The following is a 22786-nucleotide window of genomic DNA, read 5'->3' on the forward strand; positions in this document are numbered from 1 at the left end:
AATCCTTCAAATGGTAGGACTTGTGCATTCTTGGGCCGAATATATTTTGATCCGGCTGGGCTTGAGTAACAGGCCGGATGTTAAATACTCATAAGCTGGGCTGATGACTTCTTGATTCGGCCTTGATGGAAGTTGGAGGACAAATAACAATGGTCTTGGGCTATAAATACCCTCATCTTGGGCTTGAGCATGATGGGCCTTATATGTCCTTAGAATGTAGATATGGGTAGTGGTGACGTGTGCGCTTTTTATTGGAGGGAGTTTTTTCCCTCCACATATATCTCTCTCTCTCTCTCTCTATATATATATATATAGAGAGAGAGAGTATTCTAAAAGTATGGGGTATTTCTTAACAATTTTGATTTATTTTGGAGAAAAGTGAAAAAAAAACCTCATGTACTATTGCAAAACTTGCAACTAACTCCCTAAACTATCAAAATTGCATAAAACCCTTGAACTATCCAAATTTGTTATAGATCACTCCATCCGGCCACCGGCCGTCCAAAAATGAGCACGTGATTCTCACGCAATAGATAAATTGAATTTTTTGGACAATAATGCCCTTCCACCCATCCCTTCCTCCACCTCAATCCCGTTGCCTCAACACCACCGCCACCCATCTCTGCAAACCCATAACCACCACCACCTATCACCCCATTCCAAATCCGTAACCAAATAACACATCAAATCCATAACCATCAGTCCCCCACCAGTGGCGGACCTAGAGGGGCTTGGGTGGGCTAGAGCCCAAAAAAAAATAAATAAATAAAATAAATTTTGTATAGGTATATTTAGCCTAATGTTTTAAAAAAGAAAAAATTAGTAATAGTATTCCCCCCCCCCCCCCCCCAATTTTAACCAATCCAAAGTGTAATGATCCGGTCATTTTCTTTCCTTTCCCTTTTTCCTCAAATTTTACGTATAAATTTTTTCCATTTAATTTTCTTTTTCGAATTCTGTTTCTCGTCATTAGGTGTCGTCTCAAGTGCTTGGAAATGGTTTCCGAGACTTTTTCGTTTGGATTGACAACTTTCTTTAAGAACCGAGTCATTTCTGTATTTTTACTTTTTGGACACTATTCACTTTTCGTCTCTTTCCCTATTTTGTCTTTTCCCTGTTTGTTACTTTGTTGGCATAACCTCTCTTTCTGTGTTCGGAGTTAGTTTTTGACTTTACGTATCTTCATTCTAAGTAGTTTCTATGAAATACGTATCTTTACTTTTGTAGAAAAGTACTCTGGTTGCTCCTAGTGTCTATAGGGTCATGGATGCATAGTTCTTCATAATCTATTTCTTTTCTTGGGGTGTTTTTTGTAATTATCTTTTGAAGATATTTTATTCAAGGGATTTTTAAGAAAATATTTTTTGAAAATATTTTAATTTTGGGTCATTAGTGTAGTTTTCACTTTTTGGAGGGGTCATTGTACAATTAATGAAAGTTATTGCAAAAATGTCTCGTTTTGAGTCTGAATCTTCGTATGCGATTCATTTTCACTTTTCGTCAAATTGTGTACTCTTAGAATTGCCTTCTGGTCGTTTTCCTCCAGTTTCAGAATTTCTAGCCCCGGTTGCCGCCGAACTTGTTCGGAGCATATTTCTCTGCTCGGGACTCGATTTTTGATACCGTTTATTTTGTTGTTCATCTTTTCTCATTTTTGTTCTTTTTTGTTCACGAAGTTTTGTCATTTGAGTGCATCTGCTCAAATTCTACTTTTCCGGACTCGGCGGGACCCTTTCGAGGCACTTTTAGGGTTTTACTATAAATAGGGTGTTATAAACTGAAAAAGTCAACTTCCCCTCTCTTCATGGACATCCATCAGCATCCATGGTAGCCCAAAGGGGGTTGTCATCCTTCTTCTCACAATTAAACCTTCTTCCTTCGTATAAAAAGTCGTAGTGCCTTTGTGTTTAATGCTTGTCTTTACTATGCGCATCTTTTCCCCTTATTAGAATCCGTTTTTGGCCATTTTTTGAGTTTGGGTTTGAGGTTAAGTTAGGATTTTAGTATGTCCTCTTTGGAGTTTATCGTTCACTATGTTGCCCCGACAAAACCCCGAAGTTTCGTCAGATTCAGAGCGATTTTATTTTGGTGGCTTTTGAGATTTTCATCTCAAATTGAGGTAGAGAATGTTATAGGTTATTATTTTTATTGTTTTGCATGCTATTGATGCTTATACAACTTATATGTATGCTTTGTTCATAATCTAGAATTTAATTTAATTATTTTCTATATTTAAGATTTAATTCTCATGATGTATTCAACTTAAAATTAAATTGTGGTATGCTAGTAAATTAGGTTTTGGTATGTTTGTTAACATATATTAAATTGAGATTATTTGAATAAAGATTGCAACTTTTATTTAATAATTTTCTTTTGTGAAAGTTTAATTATTATGGTCGTACCTTGCATGAAATTAACTTGTGATATGCTATTAAATTAAGTCTTGTCATGCTTTTTAACATACTTTAATTTTGGAGCATTTGGATGAGTATGAAAATTTAGAGATTTTTATTAAAATGATTAATTAAAATCTATTTAAAGGTTCCATTGGTTTAATTAAGTTTTTAACTTGATATTGGTGATGACTAGGACATGTATACTAGCATATATTAATTTGAGACCATTTGAAGTTACTTTAGAAGTTAGAAATTTAATTATCATGATTTAATTAAATTCTACTTTGTTATTCTATTGGTCTAATTAAGATTTTGAATGGATGTATGTAATGACCATGCAATATTGTTTAACATGTGTTAATTAGGGGGTCATTTGATTGAAATTTGAAACTCAAAGAAATTAATTCCGTTTCTATAGCGTTAATGATTTAATCTTGTGTTTTACATTGGTTATATGTTTAAATCATGATTTTGGACTAGTATTAGATTCACGAGTTTATGTTTTTAATGTTGAAATATATTATTATAGCGTGTAACGAATCGCACACTGAAGATCCGATATTTGTCATGTAGTTGTTGCGGACTTAGTACATGTATTATATGTGTTTTCAAATTTGACTAAAATATAGGAGATGAGTAAAAAGAAAGAAAGATTGGCGATTCAAAGAATCCAGTATATATATATGTATATATAAATTATATATATATGTGAAGAAGTTCTTCTAAAAAAAATAAATAAATAAATAAATAAATAAATAAATAAATAAATTTGCAAGTCTACTAAAGTTTCTTCACCAGACAGTAATGACAGAATTATTCTGAGACCTTATTCAGGTACGATTTATAAAGAATTGCAAAGTAGGATTGAAATTCAGTCTCTTGCTACACAAGAATTCTAATTGTTTTAGAATTCAAAAAAGGAAAAAATAAATTTTATATATATATATATATATATATATATATATATATATATATATATATGTTGCATTGGAGTTCTAATTGTTCTAGAATTGGATTAGGCACCACTGAGCAGAAATTCTACATAATCACATTCTTGTTTAGAGGAGTTTTTTTATTTTTTATTTTTTTCCCTTTATAGTTCCAATTATATATATATATATATCTATAGAAAGAGGTTGAAGCCGAAACACACCCACTCACCAAAGAGGGCGACCACTGCTTGCAATTTGCAGTAGATCACTTATTTTAATTTTTTTTTTTTATTTCTAGCATAACCAATTCACTTGCAATTGGATTAGAACTCACCTTCCTCTTTCATCCGGGCGCCACCGAAACCGAACTGATGCAGCGAGGGCTAGGCTCGATTTTTGACCTTGATTTGCTCTGCCCCTTCATCACTCATCTCTCACCCAGATATCAGTGGTCATAAGTTATAACTCCTTTGAGAACAAAAGGGGTCTACTGCAAATGGGTTCACACTAGGAAAGGCAGATGTTTGGCCACATTAATGGTGACTGTGTCTCTATTTTAAGAATTTAGTTGTCATGAACTCAACTACTGAGTTAGTTTTGTGTTGTTGCTTTGAATAAATTCATTTGTTAATCATTATTTATTAGGGAGCTATTTAGTAAGGTAAAGCAACTTGGTCATGAAACTAACATAAAGAAATAATTTTTCTTTAGAAACTAACATAAAGAAATAATTTTTCTTTTTTGCTCATAACATTTACATATTAGAAAGTGATGAGAATTTATAACACGATCCCGACTATCCGCAACCTAGAATTCGGCAATATTGAACTCCAATTCATGAATTGTTTATTTTATTCTGGAAATTGACTTAGCCATCGGAGCTTGTTTGGCAGGCACCACACCGGTGTCAAGGAAAAATGTTATCGTTTTGGATCATTGCCGACTAATCTTCATCAATCATTGTAACACAAATACACAAAATATGCAAATGAAGTGTAATATCATGCCAATGTCGCTCCCTATTTTTCAAAACAATTCATTTTCACCTTTCCAAACCGTTAATGCAAACCGACCCATAGCACCTTTATGGCGTCACGAGGGAAGGGTTGGCTAGCTTTCCCCGACCATATGGCATCTTCATGGAGTCGTTTGGGCCTAGGTAGCTCAACCACACTAGAGTCTCTCTCTATTTCCCTCTAAGTCATATTAATACCACGGACCATTAGACGCCTCCTAGACGTCCTGTTTTCACAAACACTTTCCAAAAACGTTTTCCCAAAACAATTCCATTGCCTTTTAAAACAACTTTTCCCCCATTCCATGCTCAATGAAAATGCATAAATGGACTATGCCTCTTAAACATCATAATTCTTTGTACATTTGAATTCTTAATCATAAACACAATTGGGAGAAAAATTATATAATACACATATCATGCTTCTTACTATTTTTCGTGCAACTCAAATACATAAGGCATGGAATATAATCATTTAAGACATGTTTTTTCACAAAATGACAACCAACACATAATCACATATCACATATACAACAAATAAATTATTTTTGTAAGGATCTACACGAATTAAGCATACTATACAATAATTCATGAAGAATAATTCACAAAAATCTAAGAAAAATGTGAATTAAAAAGTCGTACCTCTTAATTGTAGAAAAATTCTAAAATCTCCAAATTCAAACACTAATTTTGAAATCCCAAAACTTGGCCAAATGGTGCTTGACTCTTATCAAAACGATAGTCCCGACAAGCACTCCGACTTTGCTTAAGGGTGTACTCAATTTCCCAAAGAGCAAAGCTTAGATCAATGCTTGTAGTTGTAAAAAGGAAAAGAAAACTAAATAGAGAGGAAAAGACGAAGCTGCAGAGAAGAAAGTGGTCTGGCTGTGAATGACCAAATGGTCATTGAGATAACTAAAGTTCAAGTGGGGCCCATCAGAAAATAAATATGGCCTTTTTGACTTTTATATATATATATATATATAACAACTATATAATTAAACACACAACCAAATAATATTATACATAAAATAATAATACATTTTATGTAATGGATCCATGACATAATTCCAGCACACAACAAATCCAATGGTGGGTCTCACTCGAGATTTTTCGGTCCAAAAAACAGAAAAATGTCAAAATGAAAACCAGTACATTTTCAAGGGTCCTGAACTCAAGGAAATACTCCTAACCAACTCTCGGGAAATCCGGCACACCCCACGGTGTTCGGCACGTAAAACGAAAAAAAAATAAAAATACTCTCAAAAATTTTAAAAATAAATATTAGAAAAATAATCGGAAACATTATAGAAGGTAACATCCTAGTACCAATATGTGTGTTTCTAGACACCTGCATGAAAAATGCGCGCCTCTGATATATCAAAGGTTTCCACTCATACTTTTACTTTGAATATATCAGACAGAGACATTTAGCTGTTACTGTTGACGTAGTCGTTGATCAGTTAAATAGTTTTATGCTGTGCGTGAACAAGTCAAAGATGATTCAATTAACATTAAGTAAGCATCAACAATACTACCAAATCAGAATAAAACTGAGAATTGAAACTTCCGCGATAGCTGGCGTGCTAATAATACAGTCCATGAAGAAAAGTCACCCTTTTATGATGTTGAACTTTCATTCTACCCTTTCTACCAAGATGTTGTTTAGATTATTTACTAAATTAAAAAATCCAGAGGCACTCAAATTTTTAGCCAAACTCTGTTCAAAATAAATTCTGAAAACACAATTATAAAAAAACTTGTTTTTAAATAAAAATCTTTTATAGTTTTTAAAAATAATTTTTTATTTTCAGAGTTCTTGATAATTATTTTCAGTTACAAACCAAAAAAAGTTCGTTGTGTCAAAAACAAATTGTAAATCGCATAAGAGCGAATACAACTCAATTAAGTTAAAAACAAATGGAATTTATATTAATACTGCCCATATGGTTTAAACTTATATCACCATACAAGGTTTTTTGTTCCAAGTGTTAGACACTTCTGCTTTTAATGTGTAGTACCAATATGTGTCTCTAGTTCTAGACGCCTATATGGAAAATGCGCGCCATTGATATATCAAAACTTTCCACACGTACTTTTACTTTGAATATATCAGATAGTATTTAACACGTACGGTAGTCATGTTAACATAAAGTAAGCATCTGCGTAATAGTCCGATGAAGAAAAGTCACTCCTTTAATAAAGAAACTTCTGCGTAATACTCCGATGAAGAAAAGTCACTCCTTTAATAAATCCATACATGAAGATGATATTGAAGTTTCATTCTAGCATGCAAGTATTTAATTGCTGCCATACTTAAACAATTTCTATAAACCATGGCCTTCGCAGTATCTATATATTTCATCCTTCTTTCACTGCCATACTTAACAATTGCCCGTACCAGCAATGTAACTTTGGGTGAATCACTCACTGCCACTGACGATAACTCTTCATGGGTATCACCATCGGGCGACTTTGCTTTTGGTTTCCGGCGGATGAACGGAACTGGAGGTTTCCATCTGGCCATCTGGTTCAACAAAATACCTGAAAAAACCATAGTTTGGTCAGCCAAACGCGACAATCTAGCACAAGAAGGATCCAAAATTCAACTCACTACAGATGGCAGGTTTGTTCTCGAAGACCCAAATGGCAATAATATATGGTCTGCAAATTTGGGCAGCGGAGCAGCCTATGGAGCTATGCTTGACAGTGGAAACTTCGTGCTAGAAAGCAACAATTCTGCCAATACTTCTGCCTTTTTGTGGCAGAGTTTTGATAATCCAACAGACACAATGTTACCAACACAAAGATTGAGTCGAGGCAAAAAGCTCGTCTCTAGCTTCTCTAACAAAAATCTTTCAAGTGGAAGATTCAAGTTTGAGCTGCAAACCAGTGGAGATCTGGTGCTTTCCACCTTAAATTTTCCTCTGGATACAACCAATAAAGCTTATTGGTCAACCACAACTGCGGGCAGTGGCTTTGAGGTGATCTTCAACCAATCTGGCTACGTCTACCTCACCGCAAGTAATGGAAGCGTACTACAATATGTATTCGAAAATTCAATTTCACCAAGCCAATTTTACCAGCGAGCTGTTCTTGAATTTGATGGAGTTCTCGTCTATTACGTCTACCCAAAATCTGCTGGCTCAACTGGTGGAAGGCGTATGGAATGGTCGCCTTCTTCTACTTTACCTGAAGACATATGCATGAGCATCAGGCAAGATACTGGTGGTGGGGCTTGCGGGTTCAACAGCTACTGCACATTAGGAGCTGATCGGAGACCAATATGCAACTGCCCGCCCGAATACATCCTAATGAATCCAAATGATGTAGTGAGTGGATGCAAGCAAAACTTCATTCCCCAAAATTGTGATGCTGAAGTATCACCAGAAACAGATCTTTTTGGCTTCGAGGACATGACCAACACAGACTGGCCGGATTCTGATTATGAATATTTTCAATCAGTGACTGAAGATTGGTGCAGAGAAGAGTGCTTGAGAGATTGTTTTTGTGCTGTTGCTATTTTTAGAGGTGGTAGTTGTTGGAAGAAGAAGAATCCTCTCTCAAACGGGAGGATTGATCCCAGTGTTGGTGGAAAAGCGTTGATAAAAATCAGGAAACAGAATTCAACAGGAACATCTCCAGGTGCAAGGCCAGAAAAGAAGAAAGATCAATCAACTCTTATCATCTCTGGATCAGTGCTATTGGGCAGCTCTGTGTTGCTGAACTTTGTTTTACTTGTGTCAACCCGTTTGGTCTTGCTCGGCTTCAATAGAAGAAAAACAAAGATGCTTCAACCATACTCTGTAGTGCCAGGCCTGAATCTGAGAAGTTTCACTTACAATGAGCTAGAAGAAGCTACCAATAAATTCAATGAAGAACTTGGTAGTGGTGCTTCAGGGACAGTGTACAAAGGGTTCCTGAAGAATGAAAATGGGAAGATAGTTGCTGTCAAGAAGTTAGACAAGATGGTGAGTGAAGGAGAGGACGAATTCAAAACCGAAATGAGCACAATTAGCCGGACTAATCACAAGAATTTAGTCCAACTTCTTGGATACTGCAACGATGGGGAACACCGGCTATTGGTGTATGAGTTCATGAGCAATGGATCTTTGGCAAGCTTTCTGTTCCAAAATTCAAGGCCTAATTGGTACAGAAGAATACAGATTGCCTTTGGAACTGCAAGAGGGCTGTGTTACATGCACGACGAGTGTAGCACCCAAATCATACACTGTGACATTAAGCCTCAAAATGTTCTTCTGGACGAGTCTTTCACAGCGAAAATATCTGATTTTGGATTATCCAAGCTTCTGAAGATTGATCAGTCTCGAACCACAACTGGAATAAGGGGAACAAAAGGGTATGTGGCCCCTGAATGGTTCAGGAACATGCCTATTACAATCAAGGTAGATGTCTACAGCTTTGGTATCTTGCTGCTAGAGCTCATCTGCTGCCGGAGGAATGTTGAACCAAACGGGGAGTGTGAAGATGAAATGATATTGTCTGACTGGGCAAGTGATTGCTACACAGAAGGGAAACTTCGATTGTTAGTGGAAAATGATGAGGAGGCTAAGGATGACATGAAGAGGTTCGAGAAGTTTGTCATGATCGCGATTTGGTGCATTCAGGAAGATCCGTCACTAAGGCCAACCATGAAGAAAGTCACACAGATGCTTGAAGGAGCTATTGAAGTTTCTGTTCCTCCAAACCCATCCTCACATATTAGTTCATCAATTTAAATCCTATCACATTGCCATGCTTGTTTATATATGCTTGTGATCAGGTTTTATTTTTTATTTATTTATTTATTTATTATTATTATTTTTTGCAGTGTGAAAATGTTATGATGATGTGCTTATAGGTGTTAGTTCATTCATAATAAATTGATTCAATGAAGAAAGTCACATAGGTGCTAGAAGAAGCTGTTGAAGTTTTCGTTCCTCCATACCCAAACTCATATACAGTTCAATTAATTTAGGTCCTATCATATATATATATATATATATATGTGCGTGTGTTTTATTTATTGTTCATGTAAGCTTATACTCAGTTTTTTGTGAGCAAATGGCAATGTAAATCAGAATGGCAATGTTGTGGAAGAACCGAAGAACATAATAAAATCTGAGAGGACATGGTCATGCATTGAAAAGCTATACAGTGGAACGAATAATATTCAGAATCTTGTGCAAATATATACATCAGATGACCATTGCCATCAATCATTATTCCCCACCCCGAACTCGCAACGCCCTCGTTGCGGGAGTTACTGTAATGACCCTGAATTTTACAAACCTAGTGTGTCCTGTGATGACCCGAGATGGATCCAAAAAAAAATGTGAAAGCTAAAAAGAACCATGGCCTCTAGAGATGTACATCATCCCTAAGACACAAAAAAAATGGCTTCTCGAGGAGTCCCATGACTCAACAGAAGCAAGAATGAAACAAGGGTTTCAAAACTCTACAAGAAATGGACCAAGGGTAAAAAGGTTATTTTACCCCGAAATGGGTGCCATCGTGCACACTACTGAATAGACAACAAAAAATTAATCAAGATGGACTAAAGAATTGCATGATTCGGAGTCCGAACGAAGGAAAAATGATAAGATGAAGAAAAACGAGTAAAACCCATTAATCAAGGGCAAAATGGTCAATTTACAACTAAGAAGGGAAATTTGACTCCAACCACAACCTATACTAATCATTTCACGACATTTCAAGAGATTCTAAGAACTTTGGACAAGAATCTCACAAAACACCCTTTCCCGTTTTAAGCGGAAACAGGCATCCTCTCATTAAAACATGAATAACTCTCACTGTTATTGGAATCTGAAAATGGAATTGGTACCATTGGAAAGCTGACTCAAAATCAATGAGTTTAGGCTAAATAATCACCCCATTTGGATTAGAAATGAAGGATATATGACCGTTTAATTTGGAACTTCAGTACTGAAACATACCAGAGAGACTGTGTGCAAGCAAGCTATTTCGGTCGACCGAAATAGAGTTTCGGTAGATCGAACTAGGCAAAATTTTTTCGGAAAACATGTTTTTGAGGGTTGGTTGGTTCGGTAGACTGAAACAAACCATCGGTCGACCGAAATAAGCCATCGGTCGACCGAAATGCCCTGAATGACAATTTTGGCTACTGGAATGAGTGCTTTTGATGTTCAAACAAATACCAAAAGCCATCGGTTGACCAAAATAGAGTTTCGAACGACCGAAATGACTTGAAGAGGTGCAAAAACACTTGTTATGCACTTGAATTGATAAGGCTTCACCCAAGCCTCAAACCCCATCATGGAATGGTTTAAAAACAAACTTTAAAACTATGTAAGCATGCTAACAAGTGTCCTTTGTATATTGAAGTGTGATACAATGGTCCATGGCCTCATTACATATCATTTACAAAATTTGACATGCCAAACCTCCATAGATGATAAAAATACATTTCAAAGGCAAAACTTAGAATTTACATACATACACTTGAACTTTAAAGTTTATGGCCCTTGGCCATATGTCATACACGTCAAACACGTTACAAAAAGTGTACTTATGTACACATTACATATTTGGAACAAAATTACAAGTTTTATCATACAAAGCTATAAATAGGATTTCATGCTAACATTTTTATGAGAATGATACTCCAAGTCTATGAAACTTCCATGGAGTAGTGTGCATCCCAAATCAAGGTCCCTGTACCTGAAAAATGTCCCCACTACGTGGGTGAGTAAGATAAAGCTACTCGTATGAGATGAGCATGCATCAACCTAACATTTTATAATTATATCACCTTAAAGTGAAACATGTTAAAGGGACTCATGCCACCTAACGTCTATGTCAAAGTGAGACTCAGGGATCATCCTAAGTTACTCATGTAATTTAAAGTGAACAACGGCATACAAGTATACATGCTAAAGTATACTATGCAATGTTAAAACATGTTATACAACATACAAGCATACATTTCTAAGTATACTAAACCATATTAAGACAAGTCTTGCAATGCCTAAGCATATGTACACAAGTATACATTTTATATGAAAATCTCGTAAATCAAGTATACGAACACAAGTATATTAAGCTAAAAGAGATACGCCCAAAACAAGTATACATGGCACAAATATACCAAATGAAACTGAAACTTATGGAATAAGTATACAAGTCCAAGTATACTAAATAGGATTCAAATATCCAAGGCAATCATTAATTCTCAAGTTACAAGTAATCCATGATTAACAACTTGAAATTAAATGCGAAATCAAATAGTGGAAAGACTAGGACATGCGGTTGCTAGACCAAGCAAGTATTTTTGGGTAATTACGACCCACACGGTACCACCTAGTATGCACTTATGACTTAGAAGACTCTTACCTCTGTACTAGAGTCAAACCCTAGCCATCATATAAATTATGCCCTCACAAGCTTTCCAAAAACAATAAGTTCAAAACTTATACAAAATCAAATGCAAATTTCCACATTCCATGCACAAGTAAGGTTGAATCCACACAATTCATGTCATAGAATTCAAATCTAAATAACATATGATATGTCATGTCCTTAATATGCAATTTATACACAAAACAAGAATATTTTACAACAATTGAGCCACATTACCCTCCTAAACCACAAGTACTAAATAGGCTACAATTTAGTATCAAGCTTTCAAAGTAAACAATTGTAATATTCTAACAAGTTATATACCTACACAAGATATATTTAAACAAACTATTCAAGACAATGATATCACCTATCATGCTAAGTCAAATTACCATCTTTAGAGATTATGAGTACTAATTCTATAAAAAGTTAGTAGCATGCTCACAAGGTAATTAAACATATTCCATTCCAAGGGATTATCAACCTAATCATGAAAAGTCTCTAGATTTCAAGTCAATTCCAACTAGGCTCAAATTAATATATGTTAAAAGTCATAACATGGTCTTCACATACATTATACCCAAAAGCAATTTAAGTGACCACAACACTTAAAACAAAATTAATTAAGCTAATTGATTAATTTTTCTCTAGATTTTTAAACATATCCAAATGTCCTCAATTTGACATATGTTAAAGAACTCACTAAGGCCTACTTTAATATTACATTACAAGTTGATTTCATACTTGTTACAACTATGTGAATTAATCTTTCATAAAAGATAAATATTAAATAAATTTTACAATTCTTATTCAAATGCCCCAAATTTAATATATATTAACAAACGTACCAAGGCCTAATTTACTAACATGACACAATTTAATTCTAAGCAACATACATCCATGTGAATTAAATCTTAAACATAGAAAATAATTAAATTAAATTCTAAAACTTGAACAAAGGAATGTTTACAAGTTGTATATGCTCATATAACAATCAATACAACATTAATATAAACCTAAGACATCCACTACCTCATTTTGAGATGAAATCTTAAATCCCCACCAAATTGAAACTGCTCTGAATCCGACGAAACTTCTAGGCTTTGTCAGGGACAACACGATGAACATGAATCCCAAGGAAGCCCCATGAAAATCACAAGTTGACTTCAAACCTGAACTCACAAAATGGTCTGAAATTGGTTCTAATAAGGGGGAAAGATTTGTGTCGTCAAGGCGAGCATTAAACGTTAAGGCCGAAGACTTTTCACCAAGGAAAAGTGGTTCAAAGGAGGAGAAAGAAGGTGGAAGCCCTATGGTCTTCCATGGCTGCCGGCCAAGAGAGGAAGAAGAAGAGAAAAATCTAGTTTTTCTTCTTAAGTCACCCTATTTATAGAATAACCCTAAAAGTGCCCCGAAAGGGCCCTGCCGGGTCTGGAAAAGTGGAATTTGAGCAGACGCGCTCAAACGGCAAAACTCCTTGAACAAAAAAGATTCAAAATAAGAAAATATGATCAACAGAAGAGACGACGTTAAAAACCGAGTCCCGAACAGAGAGATATGCCCCAAACAAGTTCGGCGGCAACCGGGTCCAGAAACCCTGAAACTGGAGAAAAATGACCAGAAGGAAATTCTATGAGTTCACGACTCGATGAAATGTGAAAATGAATCCCGTATGAGAATCTAGGCTTAAAACAAGATATTTTGCAATAACTTTCGTTAATTGCACAATGACCATCTTCCAAAAGATATTTTCTTAGATACTGCTGAAATAAAATATCTTCAAAATATATTTATGAAAAACACCCCAAGAAAAGAAAAAGATTATAAAGAACTGTGTATCCATGCCCCTATGGACACCGGGAGCAACCAGAGTAGCAAAAGTAAAGATACGTATTTCATGGAAACCACTTAGGATGAAGGCATGTGAAGTCAAAAACCAACTCCGAGCATGAGAAGTGAGGTTGTGCCAACAATGTGACAAACGGAGAAAAGACGAAACAGGGAAAAGGATGAAAAGTGAATAGTATCAAAAAATGAAAATGCGGAAATGACTCGGTCCTCAAAGGAAGTTGTTAATCTGAACAAAAGAGTTTCAGAAACCATTTCCGAGCACTCAAGATGACAATATTAGATGGGAAACTGAACTCAGAAAAGAAATTTCAATGAAAAAAATTCATCCGTAAAATTCTGAGGAAAATGAAAGGAAGGAAATGACCAGGTCATTACAACCTACCCTCCTTAAAGGGATTTCATCCCCGAAATCAGGAACATTCCCAGAAGAATCGAAGAAGGACCGTACATAAGGTCACACCAAGGAACAGATCGTAAAGTACTTAAGGGCAACTCCAAAGGTCTCAAGATCAACGAAAAAACACGAAACCACGAACCGTGAGACGCCTCTCCAACGAATTGACATACCAACCCAATGTCAACCACCCAAAGGAGATCAAGGCAGCTACATAACTAAATAAGGAACACAACCAGAAGCAACATGGTAGCACGAATACTGACTAGAACCTATCCACAACGTTCCCAAGGTGCGGTAGCATCGACAGCATCAAGTGCCCGCCCACACTTACATTACTAGCTAGGTAATGCAAGGTACCATTGACAGCAACTAGCACTCGCCCACCACACATAACTTGTACGGTAGCATGACAGTATAAAGCTCTAATTCGTCACCTGCCCCCAACAAGCTTACTCGTGAAACCTATCGATACAAATGACATCAATGTCAAACAATCATTACCAAAAGCACCACGAAAACTAGGCATTCTGTGAGAGTTGCGATATAGTCCAAAATGTCCGGCCCGACCATTCTGGCCAATCCAAAACTCTGATAACAATGTCATAGGCATCGCTACGCCTAAGGCCTTTTATCCTCAATACTGGAAAAACTGACAATCCCAAGTCTCAAAACACAGTTGTCAACCACAACAGTCACGAATCCAAAGCCTGACAAGTCTATGCCCTCAAGCCAATAGATCGGACTTTACAAATCAAACAACATCATCATCGCCCTAGTCACAATGACTTCCAATAAGACAATCCACCCAAAATTCTCCACGTCATCCTAAAGCTGACTTACTACAAGGCTATGTCTAGGAATCAAGACATCGGATTAAGCTCACACACATAATCCCGACATCCAAGGTCATACAACCCCAAACACAGTGCAGAATGATAAAAGAAATGAACTAATAAAGCAATTAGTCATGAAACATACACGTATATATACACAAGTATACTAAACAGTACTAAATCTATGATAAACAAGTATACAGGCTAAAATATACTAAATCAAAGTGAAATGAAATAATGACATGCAAGCATACTAGGTACAAGTATACTAAATATAAATAAAAGTCCACGCACCTTACAACTAAACACATAGTGTACAAGGGTAATTAAATATGCTACCTATCACATAGGGTCAAGCATCAGAGACATACTACACATCACCTATGACGCTAGCATGACAAACAGATATAGTAAATGGAAAACACACCATCTATACCAGCACATAACCATCAAATAGTCACATCCCCTAACATGTTTCTAAGGCATGCTCAAAACAACAAGGCATATAAACATATAGGAATGATTATGCAAATAACAATCCCACAAAATCATAAGGAAGAAGGGATGAAATGCCTCTCAAAAGGACAAACTCACCGAAAGTGAATCCCAAAAACCAAGATAAGTCCGATCTCTCACCATGAGGAAATGAATCATCTCCCCAGAATGAACACTAAGGTTCCTAAAACAAAGAGTCTGCAAGTCTTTCCCAAGATTGGCTCAAACACAAGATGGAATCCTATCGCCCCACAAAACAAACAATGATGTAATGGGTAGTTCCAACACTAACCATTAAGAGACACCAACAAGAAAACTCAAGTTAAGATGGTAATGAGTTCGATGAGAACTCCACAGGATCCTATTAGAACTCTAAACGCAAAATCCCAAGTCTCCAAGGATGAGGGAGAGTAATTAATTGCACCAATGCAATTAATTACATGAAACCATTCACACCCCAACCTTAGCTCATATGAGCCGTCCAAGGCAAGACAAGAAGAATCATAGGTCAATGCACCTATCAAATCCCTAACCATCACTCTAAGAAGAAAAGACATGAGAAACCCGTCGTTGAGGCTCAAGAAAATAAACCTCCCAATCCCCAAGGAAGGACTCGAGTCAATCTGACTCATCGTCCCATGACACTAGAAATGAGACCCCAATGACATCATCACATTAAGGTCACCCTAAAACCCCAAGAGATGACACCAACACCCTAGACACTCCCCGACCACGTCATGAAGCCACGAAGGAAAAAGGAAAATGAAACAGAGCCTCCCTGGCCCATGTCTCATTCCATCAGACAAGGACTATGACTCTACGCTCATATGAGCCTTACTCGCATCAAATGTCAGACCAAGGTCTTGGAACACCCAAACCAATAAAACAGACAACAAGATTCCCGGCATGGGGCCCTTATAGAATGAATGTCTCCTACCCAAGGAAGAAACTCCGCAAAACAAGAATATATTTGGGGGGCACAATGGACTCTAAGAGACAATACCCTAGCATCAATCGCTACCAACCAGGCTGAAACAACCCATAGTGCCTAAGCAAGACACAGGAATAAATAGCTACTAAGTAACATAGCAACGGACTACATACTCACACAAGTAGTAAGGAATCATATGAGGCATGTCAATGTATACATCATACAGTCATACTAAAAAAATAACAAGCACATGTAATACGCGAAAGAAAACAAGCACAACCCTCATGCTCAGTAGACAAGCATAAATCAACATGCTATGACAGACAAGCATATACAATGTACTAAAGCCGACAAACATATACAGTATGCTAAGGCAGACAAGTACATACAACATGCTAGGACCTATAAGTATATACAATATACTCAGATAGACTAGCACATACAATATACTAGAGCAACTACCATATATATCATGCTGAGATAGTTAAGGTAACTTCTAAACATATATCCACATAAGCACGTAAACATGTGATCACATTCAACATGTTATCAAAAGCAATTTAACACATAGAACATGGCAACACAAGCATGATATGCACCCAAAACCCGTCGTCCTAAGGTTTTTGAACCTCGGAGCTCTGATACCACTTGTAACGACCCTGGATTTTACAAACCCAGTGTGTCCTATGATGACCCGAGATGGATCCAAAAAAAAAAATGCGGAAGCTAAAAAGAACCACGGCCTCTAGAGATGTACATCGTCCCTAAGACACAAAAAAAATGTCTTCTCAAGGAGTCCCATGACTTAACGGAAACAAGAATGAAACAAGGGTTTCAAAACCCTATAAGAAATGGACCAAGGGTAAAAGGGTTATTTTACCCAGAAATGGGTATCATCGTGCACACCATTGAATAGACAGTGAAAAATTAATCAAGATGGACTCAAGAATCGCATGATTCGGAGTCCGAACGAAGGAGAAATGACAAGATGAAGAAAAACGAGCAAAATCCGTTAATCAAGGGCAAAATGGTTAATTTGCAAATAAGAAGGGAAATTTGATTCCAAACAAGTCAAATAAGGTCCAAAAAACCTATACTAATCATTTCACAACATTCTAAGAGGTTCTAAGAACTTTGGACAAGAATCCCACAAAACGCCCTTTCCCGTTTTAAGCGGAAACAGGCATCCTCTCACTAAAACATGAATAACTCTCACTGTGATTGGAATCTAAGAATGACATTAGTACCATTGGAAAGCTGACTCAAAATCCATAAGTCTAGGCTCAAGAATCACCCCATTTGGATTAGAAATGAAGGAGATATGACCGTTTAAAGTTGGAACTTTAGTGCTGAAACATACCAGAGAGACTATGTGCAAGCAAGCTATTTTGGTCGACCGAAATAGAGTTTCGGTTGATCGAACTGGGCAGAAAATTTTCTGAAAACATGTTTTTGAGGGTTGGTTGGTTCGGTAGACCGAAACAAACCATCGATCGACCGAAATAAGCCATCGGTCGATAGAAATGGCCCTAAATGGCAATTTTGGCTACTGGAATGAGTGCTTTTAATGTTCAAACAAATACCAAAAGCCATCGGTCGACTGAAATAGAGTTTTGGACGACTGAAATGACTTGAAAAGGTGCAAAAACACTTATTATGCACTTGAATTGATAAGGCTTCACCCAAGCCTCAAACCCCATCATGAAATAGTTTAAAAACAAATTTTATGAATTTAATCAAATGATTCATGATATTCAAGTGGAGGACCTGGCTATTAACAATGGGGGATGGTCTTGGAGTAACAAACAAGAGAATCATAGAAGAATCAATGTCAAGCTGGATAGAGCTCTTGTTAATGAAGCTTGGCTTTATAAGTTTACTGACACTCGAGTTCATTTGACAGCTGCTTCGCTATCAGATCATTATGGGTTGGCAATCAATTGGCATTTAGATAGTGCTGTAGGGCCTAAACCTTTCAAGTTTTTGAAAATTTGGTGCTTCCAACAAGAGGTCGAGGAATTGGTGGTTCAAGTGTGGAATGAATCAGTTGGAGGAAATCCTTTACACAAGTTGCAGAAGAAGCTTAGAGCTGTCAAACTTGCTGTCAGTGAATGGAATAAGAAGAAGGGTAAGGTGTCTGAACAGGTTCAAATTGTGACTGAGGAGTTGTATAAGGTTCAAATGGATTTGCTTAATGATCCTTTGAATCATCTTTTAATTTCTAAGGAAAGGGATGCAAGTATGAAGTTGAAATCTACTTTGGATTTAGAAGAACTTCTGTGGTGTCAGAAATCACGGGTAAAATGGCTAAAAGAAGGGGACAAGTGTTCTACTTATTTTCATAACATGGTCAAACAGCGAAGATGTTATAATTCCATTACTTGTTTGAAGCATCTCGATGGGACAATTTCCTCTGATCCTAAAGTTATTAAAGATTGGTTAGTTCATTATTATGATGAGTTATATACTGCTACAGCTTCTGTTGTGACAGAGGTTGTGCCTCCTAGGAAAATTTTACAGATTGAAGAGGGTCAGGAGCTTGATAAGGAGGTTACAGCTGAGGAAATTAAAAGGGTTTTGATGGCTTTTAGTCCTGACAAAGCCCCTAGTCTGGATGGGTTCCCAGCCAGGTTCTTTCAGAAATATTGGTATATTGTAGGTACGGATGTGATCAGTTCTATCCTATTCTATTTCAATGCTGTGGTAATGCCTAGGGGGATAAATTCTACATTTCTTACATTGATTCCAAAGATAAATCATGGTGATAAATTAGAGAATTACAGACTTATTGCATTATGCAATCTCAGTTACAAAATTATTTCCAAAATTTTGGCAAATAAATTAAGTGATGTCCTTACTAATATTATTAGGCTGGAGCAGTTTGCTTTTATCAAGGGAAGGAGAATCCATGACAATATCTTATTGGTGACTGATGTGATTAAAAATTTTGGATTAAAGACAATAGGTCCTGCTATGGCTTTAAAGGTTGATCTCAGGAAAGCGTACGATTATGTTAGTTGGGATTTCATTCATCAAATTCTTCAGTTATATGATTATGAAGTGTGTTACTTCTTCTAAGTTTTCTGTCTTTGCAATGGTGTTCCCACTGGTTATTTCTCAGCTGGGAGAGGGATTCGGCAAGGTTGCCCTCTTTCTCCTCTTCTGTTTACTCCAATCACTGATCACTTTTCTACTCTTATGCATGAAAATTTTTTGGGAGGCCAGATTAAGTTATGTAATGTGGTCCAGAAAACTGATATGTTGGTCTTTCATGCTTTCTATGCTGATGACTTATTTATTATTGTGAAGGCTGATATTTCCACTGCAAAGCACATTGATGAGGTGCTGAAAAGGTTTCATGTTTTCTCTGGGCTTGCTGTGAATAAAGACAAGAGTTCAGTAATCTTTTCAAAAGTTGTTCGAGGAAAGAGAAGGCTGTCATAGATTTTACAAATGAAAATTGAAGATTTCCCTCTAAAGTACCTTGGTATTACCCTAGTAAACAGAGTCCTGAAGAGTGTGGATTGTAAGGATTTATTTGACAAAGTTAATGCAAGGTTGGATCATTAGAATACTTTGAACTTATCTCTTGCAGGAAGAATTGAGCTCATCAGATCAGTTTTTTATTCTTTCTTGTATCATTGGGTTTTTGGATTAAAAGTACCATGGGGCTGTATCATTGCTTTGGAGAAAAAGTTTAAAATTTTTTTGTGGAGTGGAAAAATGGATTTAAGAAAGATGTCTCAACTCAAATGGAACCAAGCTACACTCCCTTATGTAGAAGGTGGGTTTAATCTTCGTAGAATTTTTGACATTGATTTTGCAGCTAAGGTTTCTATATGGTGGGATTTTCTGAGTAATAAGGAGACTTTATGGGTGCAGTGGATGCATGCTAGATATTTATTACAACAGAATTTCTGGAGGGTATCACCAAAAGTTCAAGATTCAAGTATTTGGAAGCAAATTCTGAATACAAGAGATTTCATCCAAGAAAATGTGTTGTTCAAGATTGGTAATGGTGGGGATTTCAATATGTTATTTGATCCTTGGTGTGTAGGTTTGTCTCTGGTTCAGAGATTTGGGTTCAAATTGTTTAGGGATTTTGACACTCAAGCTAAAGTAGCCACACTTATCATTGATGGTGGATGGGTTTTCCCTCCTTTCTTTCCAGGAATTGCTGCAGATTTTGTTGCTAATATTACTTTGAAGGCTGGTAATGATGAGATCAGTTGGGTTCATGGTGAATTCAGTTTAAAGAATGCTTGGAAAGCTTGTAGGGCTAGAGGGCAAGTGGTCAGGTGGAATGGTCTGTGTTGGAAACATTGTAGACCTCGGCTGCGGTTTTTGCAATCATCATGCATAATAAGAACTTATCCTTTGTTAATCTACAGAGGCGGGGATTTCAGGGTCCATCAGTGTGCCACAATTGCTTCAAGGCAGAGACACCAATAATGACTTATTTTGTACTTGTGAGTATGCTAATCAAGTATGGCAACAGGTTGCTCTTCGGTTCAATATTACTAATAGGAGTTTTCAAGAACTCCATTTGGTTATGGAATGGATACATCAAAGTACACAGGGTAAGGAAATCAGGTCTAAGGTGCTAAAGGGGTTGTTTGTGATTTATGTTTGGAAGATTTGGAAGGAGAGGAACTCGGCTTTACACCGTGACATCAAAACCTCATCTGCTGTTGCTGCAAATGACATTGTTTGGGAAGTTTTACACTTCTTTTCTCTTGGCCTTGTTGATATTCTCGCCATTTTCAATGTGGTATAATTTTCTTTGCTGTTTATCAGTTTGCTTTTGATTTGGATTGGTTTCCAATTCATTCTCATTGTAAAGAGGGGTATGCCTCTCTATTGTACTTGTAATTTTAATCTCTTTTTTGTTTTATAAAATCAACCCATTCAGGGAAAAAAAAAAAAAAAAAAAACTTTAAAACTATGTACGCATGCTAATAAGTATACTTTATATATTGAAGTGTGATACAATGGCCCATGGCCTCATTACATATCATTTACAAAATTTGACATGCCAAACCTCCATAGATGATCAAAATGTATTTCAAAGGCAAAACTTAGAGTTTACATACATACACTTGAACTTTAAATTTTGTGGCCCTTGGCCTCATGTCATACACGTCAAACACGTTATAAAAAGTGTACTTATATACACATTACATATTTGGAACAAAATTACAAGTTTTGTCATACAAAGTTACAAATAGGATTTCATGCTAACATTTTCATGAGAATGATACTCCAAGTCTACGAAACTTCTATGGCGTAGTGTGCATCCCAAATCAAGGTCCCTGTACCTAAAAAATGTCCCCACTACGTGGGTGAGTAACATAAAGCTACTCGTTGGAGATGAGCATGTATCGACCTAACTGTAATGACCCGGTCTTTTTCCTCCTTTCCATTTTCGGTGATTTTCTTTTTTTTTTCTTTTTTTTTTTCTTTCTTATTTCGTCCTTTACTCATCTATCATTTTTCCTCGCTTAACCTCACTTCGGGTGTTCGGATTTGATTCCTGTTTGGCATGCATTCATGATACTCAATTTCCATGACATTGGTATTTTCACTTTTGTTGAAAAGCATGCTAGTTATTTATTTTTATTTTTTTTCAAAAAAGGTATGAATGCTTACTTTAGTGTAATTATTCATAACTTTTGGGATTTTAGTGTAATTATGCAAAATTATTATTTTTCATTTGGGAGACCTTTTTGCAATTTATTTTAGAAGATATTTTGAAAAAGGACCATTTTGTAATTTTTGGAAAGTGTGACAAGTGTCACACTCTCATGGAGCCATTTGTTAGCATTTAGGTGAAGAGACTTGGCACCATGACCTCTTGACATTTGGCGGGTGGAGATTCATCCATGTGTTGGCCTTAGATTGGTGCACATGTGACCATTGAATTGTTGACAAGTGTAAGCTTAGGATTAAGTCTTGGAAGAGGCATTGGATTGTTGACAAGTGTAAGCTTAGGATTAAGTCTTGGAAGAGGCATTTGATTAGTGACAAGTGTAAGGCCATGATCTAGTCTTGCATTGTGTGTGTGAGAGAGGTAGTGTAAGAGCACATAGTGAGTGGAGGATCTCTAGCCCTTCGACTCACCCTTTTTCACTTATCCTCTTCATTTTCCTTAGTTCTTCAAAGTTCTAACCTAGCCACCATTGGAGAAAAGCTTGGTTAATAGCTTTTTTCTTCAATTTTGGTGCCCTTCCATTTATCTTAGACTAAGAACCTTAACTAGTAAAAGTTTCCTCTCATTCTCCTCTTCATTAACCCTAAGCTTGTTTTCCATTTAGCGCTTGGTTGCTTGGATTATAGAGATTCAATTCTCTATTGAGGTAGGGGTGGTAGTATGTTTATATCTTAAGTGTTTTATAATCCTTTGGGGTTTAATATATATTGTGTACATGCTTCTAATATGATAGTCTTGCATATTATAGGAAATCCTTATGATTGACTTAGGGTTTTATTTGATTTAAGCATGTATATTGTGTATGTATCTTGTGTAGGATTATTGATGTTGTATATAACTCTTACT

The 22786-nt window shown here is 36.4% G+C and overlaps 1 protein-coding gene across 1 annotated transcript; it reads left to right on the forward strand.

The window, feature by feature from the left end:
* Positions 1 to 6619: 6619 nt before the first annotated feature.
* On the forward strand, positions 6620 to 9264 carry LOC132286597 (G-type lectin S-receptor-like serine/threonine-protein kinase LECRK3). The gene has a single exon (XM_059788955.1). It carries the CDS (start codon positions 6680 to 6682, stop codon positions 9080 to 9082), a length of 2403 nt encoding a protein of 800 aa, XP_059644938.1. The 5' UTR covers positions 6620 to 6679; the 3' UTR covers positions 9083 to 9264.
* The last annotated feature ends 13522 nt before the right edge of the window (positions 9265 to 22786 follow it).

This window comes from Cornus florida, unplaced genomic scaffold, assembly GCF_030987335.1.
Source record: "Cornus florida cultivar Cherokee Brave unplaced genomic scaffold, ASM3098733v1 CherokeeBrave_3.0.0_Hap2_Chr11, whole genome shotgun sequence".
NCBI lineage: Eukaryota > Viridiplantae > Streptophyta > Magnoliopsida > Cornales > Cornaceae > Cornus > Cornus florida.